General features: G+C 37.3%; 1 protein-coding gene across 1 annotated transcript in view; it reads left to right on the top strand.

The window, feature by feature from the left end:
• cs (citrate synthase) overlaps nt 1-6,310 on the top strand; it is a 16,717-nt gene extending 10,407 nt beyond the window's left edge. The window contains exons 8-11 of the mRNA XM_014016246.1: nt 1,513-1,642; nt 3,701-3,802; nt 4,068-4,277; nt 4,349-6,310. Of these exons, the coding sequence (XP_013871700.1) occupies nt 1,513-1,642; nt 3,701-3,802; nt 4,068-4,277; nt 4,349-4,519 (613 nt within the window). The 3' untranslated portion in view covers nt 4,520-6,310. The remainder of the gene's footprint in view (nt 1-1,512; nt 1,643-3,700; nt 3,803-4,067; nt 4,278-4,348) is intronic.
• Nucleotides 6,311-8,048: the final 1,738 nt, after the last annotated feature.

The raw sequence follows: 8,048 nt of genomic DNA, 5'->3' as shown, positions 1-8,048 counted from the left end.
AAACCATCTAAATATTATAATCTTTATTTAATTTATTTATTACAAAAGAGTAATTTTAAAAGAGAAATCAACCAGTCTTAAAAAATTAAAAAAAAATGCAGTTTTCAGTTATTTTGTGCTGACTTGCTGATAGGGAAAGTGGAAATTTGGTCTAACCAAGGCCGAAGATCCAGAGGCCAAACTACAGGAGTTGTTCATCTGATGGGCATGTGTCTAAAAGACATTTAATCATGAAAAGTTCAGTTTGAGATGTTTGTGAGGTGTTCAGCCCTTAAACATTTGCACTGATTTCTTTCATTTCATTTATCTTGAGATGTTTACATTAAAATTTCAGGTCATAGAATCACTTTAAATACTATTTCATTAAATTGTTTCTTGTACAATTCTGGTTCTAATAAGGAACTAGATTAACTAATTATTTAAGAGTAAATATTGCCTTTGTGTACAACTRTTTAAAAGAAAAAGCTAACCTGTAAAACTGCCATGTTAAAYRCAACGCTGTTGGAAATTTGAGTGCACCTAACTTTGTGCTTGGGCCTACGGAAAGAAAAGTTAGGCACACCTGTGCAACCAGTGCAAAAMGTTATAGAGCCCTGCAGACMTGGTAATGACCGATTTACCAAAAACTTGGAGGCTAAGAAGTGGGAGCTGATTATTTTTTAGTATAACACACTTTAATTGTTGTTTTAGTTTTTAAAATCTGTCTCTTACCCTTTTCTCATAATTCTTTGAGACAAACAGGATATTAGTAATAAAAGTAACTTATGGATGCAGAACCAACATGATCATGTGAAATAATTGCTTATGTCACAATGAGATTAGATAGCTATTGGTTCAGAAAATGGGCAATACTATTCATATACAGAGTTTAAAACAAGACTTTGAACTGAACTTTATTAATATGACGACACAGAAAACAAACGTTAAGACCTGTAGTAATGATTAAGAAAAGATGCTAAGGGGGTCGTACACAGATTTCTTCGTTTTTGGAGAGCTGGATCAGAGACAGCTGTGCACACAGTGTGACTCAGAGAGAGCCTGCCTTTGATGGCCAGGATCGCTGCAGTGAATTTATTCGTTTTAATYAGCAAATGATACGTGGAGAGACACCTGACACATGTTTAATGCATCAGGCTCCTCTTCAGCCCAGCAGAGTTCTGCTCCGCCTCTTTTGGTTGCACTTGCTTCATTCCTGAAAGCCTCACCTGTGATTGGTGAACCGCTGGATGAAGGACTGGTCTGTGCAGMCATTTCACAGGACTTCCATTTGAATGAGCTAAATATTTTCCCTGTGGGGTATAGCGGCATATCTGTCATTCAGGCCATGTAAAAAAATAAAGTGTAATTTTTTTTTTTTCATTTTGAAAAGTATACACCAGTCCTTTTTAAGACCCAGTGTTCAGTTTGTACGCTTTTGAAAACAATGAAAATGTTGAATGACCTCCTAAGCTACTGTGTTTGATTAATAAATATCGTCTAACATTTTGTTTGTTTTTATCTACCATATTGTAGTGACCATGAAGGAGGCAATGTCAGTGCCCACACCAGCCACCTTGTGGGGAGTGCCCTGTCTGACCCCTACCTGTCCTTCAGTGCTGCCATGAACGGTCTGGCTGGTCCCCTGCATGGCCTGGCCAATCAGGTTTGTACACATCAGTTATTAGTGTAAATCTTCAGCTCTTGGAATTGTCAAGTAGGCTCCTGGTGARCTTATTTTTATTAAAGACATTGAAAAATGTTTTTATTTAATTCTCCAAGAAGCTTCATATATTACAGCAATAATTAATGTTCTTTGCACATATTGTATGATTAGGGATGCACTGATATGAAAATGGTCTATAGCCTGCATTTAACGATATTACACAAACASAAATTATTTAGACACATACAGTATATGAACAAACACACTTTTTTGATACCATAAAAATGACCAGACTGCTGACATGGCTCTGCTTCAGTTGTTCGTGGCTGCGCAGCCTCACTATCACTATCATGGTCACACAGATGCCACTCGACCAACCACTTCCCCTCCCAAAACTGAAACCACAACAAGCAGGAAATCACTACTGAACTTCCCAGTTTTAATTATCAGACTGACACAGATAATGCTGATATATCGTGCATCCCTAATTTTTTATTTTCTTTTTTTAACCACTTTAGAAAACATTGACTGGTTTATGTTGGCTCTAGAATCTGAAAAGCATTTGGAATTGAAATCATGTCAAATTAAATACACTCAGTCTGACCACACAGTACAGACACTTGGAAGAGATGAGTGAAAGGAACTCAGTTTGTTTTGGAGTTCTGACATTTAAATCAAAAGGTTTTGGAAATACAGTTTGAATGTTGAGCAAAAAGTCAAAATAGTATTTTCAGAATAAAGTTAGTGTTAAAAAAAAACTACTTCAAGACTAAACCAGAGGAAGTGAAGTACTTTGTGCTCCTAAATCCGTCTGTATTTGTTCTAACTTTTTAAAAATCCATCCATCATCTATACCGTTTCTTCCTTTCAGGGTCCCGGGGGTCACTGGTGCTCATATGCAGCAGTCGCAGTGCGAGGGGCTTTTTAAATTATTATTGTTATTATTATTATTATTATCATCATCCATGGGATATGAGTTCACTTTTATTAGGTAAACTCCAAAAATAAGCACACAATATATTTTCTTGAACCAGTCCTGAGTGCAATTTCTTACTCCTGCAGCAGTGAAGCACATAGAACAGGGATATTCAACTGGCGGCCCACGGGCCACATCCGGCCTGCGAGTGACCAAAGTTTAGCCCACCAATTGGTTCATTCATTTCTTAAGCCCAAACCCCCAGTTTTTTTTACTATAATTACTATTAATATACTACTACTAAGTTTTGTAGTTAAGTAAGTAAGTAAGTAAAGTTTTATTTATAAAGTGCCTTTCACAGAAATATATTCACAAGGTGCTGTAGTTAAACATAGAAATGTTTGATATCTACAGAAACATCAATATCTTGTCTAGAAGCTGGTAAAAACATTTCTATGGACATCCAATACAGTTAAAATTATAAGCAGTTGAAGATAAAACTATGAAAGTGAAAATAATATTGGTTTAAATTTTTGGCAAGTCAGAGATGTCAATATTTTGTGTCAAATAGGAGGCATAATGTGTTATTTTTGTTTTTGATATTGTTTAATTATCACTACTTAGGTTTCTGTATGCAGCAAAATAATTTCAAAGGTAACAGATCTTTGTAATACTTGGTTTATTTACATAATAACTAATTGTTGGATGTTCAGTCCCTGAGCTGTTGGCCTGCAGTAACTGTGGCCCCCGAAGCAATTTAGTTGAACAGGCCTGACACAGAACGTCCTACAATCCTTCAGAGTATCAACCTTATATCTCGTATAGGCCTTGGTTTTAATTTATCTTTTATACTTTTTTTAATTCCGGAATATTTTTTGTGTCATTTCAATTTGAAACAAAAATTTTTTTGTCAGAAACAAAAAAATACTTGAGTTTGTATTCTTAGTGGTCCTAATATGTACATTTCAGTTGAAAGTGTTGGGCTTGTAAGTGTAACTGACAGTAAAGTGATTTGTTCTCAATAACATTTTGTATTTCTAAGCAGCGACACCGACTGCAGCAGCATGCTTTAATGTTGTTCTTTATGTGCTGCTTTAAAAAAAAMCATGTTTTGAGTTTGTGCATTCTGCTGTATGTTCCAGGAAGTGCTGGTGTGGCTGACTGCCCTGCAGAAAGAGCTGGGAGGAGAGGTGTCTGATGAAAAGATGAGGGATTATATCTGGAACACGCTGAAATCTGGGAGGGTAAAGATGCAGAACATTGTCACACAGTTGTACTCACTGTCATGAGTTTGTGTTGCTCCGACATTCAGTAAATGTCACAACAAGCCTTAGGCAGGTCAGAATCTCATGGGCCCTTCTATTGTGTAACGACTCAGAGATCAACTTGTACCTATTTTGTCTTTTACCCTTTAACATGTCATAATTCTGCTGTTAGTCAAAGAAGCAGCAGCACTCGTAGCATTTTTAACACCTGTATGAAACGAGGTTGTTGCTGTCTCGCCTGCAGGTGGTTCCAGGCTACGGCCATGCTGTCCTGAGGAAGACCGACCCACGTTACACSTGCCAGCGCGAGTTTGCCCTGAAGCATCTCCCCAACGACCCCATGTTTAAGTTGGTTGCCCAGCTTTATAAGATTGTACCCAATGTGCTCCTTGAACAGGGTAAAGCCAAGAACCCCTGGCCCAACGTGGACGCCCACAGTGGAGTGCTGCTGCAGGTAAGCTGCAGTCGTACATGTTGTTGTGTAACAGCAGGAACACTGGCTGACTGTTGACTCTTTGTGTGCAGTACTATGGAATGACGGAGATGAACTACTACACCGTCCTCTTCGGCGTGTCTCGTGCTCTCGGCGTACTCGCTCAGCTGGTGTGGAGCAGAGCCCTGGGCTTCCCACTGGAGCGCCCTAAATCCATGAGCACTGATGGACTGATGACTCTGGTCGGAGCCAAGTCGGGCTGAAGCACCCGCCCCAAAGAGCTGGGGGGGTTAGGGTGAAGGGAGTGGAGAGAGATTTGGAGAAAATGTTAAGCAGACCCTCTTATTACCAACCCCAGGGATTCGATGAGATTCAGAGAGACAGTACACTTTTAATGTTATTTCACAAAAAAAGGGCCTTTTTAAATTGTCCCACCTGTAGTGTTGAAGTGTTTAGGTGACTGTGGAAAAGTTCGACGTAAGGGTTTAAAAACGACGACATGTAACTTCAAGTAGGTTCAAACTAAGTTCTGCTTTCTAAGATTTTCCCTGAGCATTACCTGTGTTTCTTATGGAGCACTGAGACTGAGCAACGAGCAGAGGGGCATTCAAAGGAAACTGTGGGGGTGAACTACACTTCCTAAATATTTGTTAAATGATTGGCACTCAAATATTTCAAATATTTGTAGCTTTAAATTACTTTTTTTTCTGTTTAAAGACCACCTAATAAAACTCAACTGTATTTTTCTTCTAAGCARTAGTTTCGTCCCATTCCATTGATTGAGTTTCACTCCCTCATATGAACACTCCGTTTAAAAAAAAAAAAGAAATAAAAAGGAGTAATACAATTTGAAGTCGTTTAAAAACATGATCCATGTTCTGAAAATCAATTAAAAGATGCTGCCCCTTTAAACCTTTAATCTCCCCTGGTTTCCCCCTGCTTGTATTTTCTTTTCCTCTTTTAAAAGTGACCTCAATTGCTTCTATGATCAAAATAACTACTTTTTCCCCTTTAGCTGTTTTTATTTTTTATTTTTTTTAATGACGACCTGCTTAAAGGTCTTAAGAAGTGTTGGAAATGAAGTATATTGTACAGCAACAGTAAGTAAAATTTGAGTTGTAATTGGCAGCCTGTGAGTCTTTAAGAACAAGCTTGAATAAAAGGTGGAGTAGAGGAGGCTCAGTAGTTTTCCTCGTATTTTAGTTTGAGTTTGTCCCCACAGGAAAGTACTTTGAACATCAACTACACCAAAATGAGCGTTTGTTTAGCTGGATTCCTCTTTTTGCAGAAGTTGAGCTGTTCTGGACTGATTCCTACAAAGGTTTTTAGAGTTTGAATTTGTAAAAAGTACTATAGTTTTGGGGTTCTCATTTTGTGGTTTTATTTATAATTTAAAGCGGTAGAAGATGGGTGAATGGACTTATTATTTATGTACATAGGTATATATATATGTATAGCTTGAATGTATACGCTCTATGCTTGTAATAACCACAATGAGTACCACAGTTTACCAACAACTCACTGTGATATTCAGACTCAGTAATTCTCACAAAGAACAAAACTGCAGCTATCTTTGTATATACAGTTTCTTATCTTTGTGATCTTAGGTGCYGTTTATTTTTTTTATTTTTTTTAATTTTCCACTTGAAAGTTTCAAGCTTGTTCTTAAGTTTTCTTAAGGCTCTACACTCCATGTTTGTGACATTTGTTCTTGCATTATTATTTTTTTTCCCTCCCGAACAAAACGTTTGCCGTGGTAGCAAATGGCTAACACAAATGTTTGATTCATTGTGTGTAGTACCATTATCCTTGTTTGATTAGGCATCTCAGTGTTTTCCTGTGTTCTTCCATGTGTTGGGCTGTTTCATGAGGAGTGGTTATTTTGATCGTAGAGGGTCATAAAGGTCGTGTGCAACGGGGGAAATTAAATGCAGATGGTTTCTTAGAAGTGACTCGAGGGAATAGAGCTGGATGGGTTAAGTGGGTAAGACAAGCTTAAAGAGAAATTATTGGAAAATCTAACAAACTAAAGAATAAAAGGTTTTTAATAAGAATTGTTTGGGATTTGTCTTTTGATTTAAAAAAAAAACTAAGCTCACTTAGAAATACACTATATTGCCAAAAGTATTCACTCATATGAGTTTAAGGTACATCCCATTGATTTATAGGGTTCAATATGACGTTGGTCCACACTTTGCAGCTGGAACAGCTTCAACTCTTCTGAAGGCTGTCCACAAGGTTTAGGAGTGTTTATGGGGAGTTTTGACCATTCTTCCAGAAGCACATTTATGAGGTCACATACTGTTGGACAGAGGGCCTGGCTCTCAGTCTCCACTCTAATTCATCCCAAAGGTTTATCAGGTTGAGGTCAGGACTCTGCAGACTGCCATCCATGTCTTTATGGGCTTTGCTTTGTGTCACTGGTGCACAGTCATTTGGATGGCTGAGGAAATACTTTTGGCAATACTGTATCTTACATATTTAAAAGCAGGGAAGTCGGACACATGTTTCTTAAATCCTGTGAGAGATCCAGTCAGGCATGCGGCATCAGAATGAGACTAATTCAGCTGAATTTATTAAATCCTGCTGTTTTGAACTACAATACTCAGACTAAACCTGCATCTCCTGAAAATCTATAATTTAGGTTTTCTGCYTTAATCTGACTTCATTAACTTTTGGATTATCTCCATCATAAAAAGAAGATGATACAAATGGAACCTCTCACATAGACTGTTATTAATAACTGTCCCACATGCCTTAACCCTGCTCTGGTTTCAGTTTGGTCAGCTGTGCCCCTCTGTCTGTACCCTTACATCAAAGGTAAGAAGTGCAAAGAAACACTGATCCAGAAAAAAAAACATTTACAGAGGGTGAAAGAAAAAACAAGTAGAGTATAATGGGTAGTAGTAGGAAACTATAAATTAACCAAAACAAGTACCACCTGTGTCAAACTGACCCATTTTCAAGTTTAGGGATGTTATGTTAAAAGTACCATTAGATAGATTTATTTATTTATTTATTAGAACAAGGCTTCATGATATTTGCAGAAACAATTAACGGAATAAATTTATTTTCTATAATTTTTAGTCAAATCTGAAGGTCTAAGTAAAAAAAAAGTAACATTTGTGGTGTCGCTGCTCAAACATGACCCAGCAGACTGGTTGGTGTCTGGATCACTTAAAAACTGTGGTTCTTTCTGAGGATCAAATATGGCTTGTTTTTCCATCCAGCGCACACAGACGCCCAAGCCTACCCTCTCATGAACAAAAACATTTTTTGCAGAATATTTCTACGGGCACAGATGCACCCTGTTGGTCAGTAGAGTGATACTGAGAACAGAGCTAAACAAAACTGCAGAGGATGTTCAATGTGTGWGTGAACAACACATCTGATGAAGAGAAGGACTCATAAATGTTCAGCAGCAGGTTTGCAAACCCAGAAAAGTGAACATTTCTTGGTCATTGAGCCCTTCATGCTCAGAACTACACAGTGTATAAAGTACCAAAAAGTGATACTTGAGTACAAGTATCTTACCAAAAAAATTACTTTGGTAAAGTTAAAGTCTCCTTTAGGAATATTACTTGAGTAAAAGTCTTAAAGTATCTGATATTTTTTGTACTTAAGTATTAAAAGTAAAAGTATTGATTTAAAATGAGCCGTTAGATTTACTGTAATGACATTTATTAGGAGGTGACCTCCCCAAAAAAACAATACAGAAATGACTGTTGTATTAAATATAATTGATTTATGTTAAATTTAGGATGCACTAGTCCAGCTGTTTCAGTTTATATA

The sequence above is a fragment of the Austrofundulus limnaeus genome, unplaced genomic scaffold, assembly GCF_001266775.1.
Source record: "Austrofundulus limnaeus strain Quisiro unplaced genomic scaffold, Austrofundulus_limnaeus-1.0 Scaffold141, whole genome shotgun sequence".
Taxonomy (NCBI): domain Eukaryota; kingdom Metazoa; phylum Chordata; class Actinopteri; order Cyprinodontiformes; family Rivulidae; genus Austrofundulus; species Austrofundulus limnaeus.
Note: the sequence above shows the minus strand (reverse complement) of the source record. Positions and strands in the feature narration are given on the sequence as shown.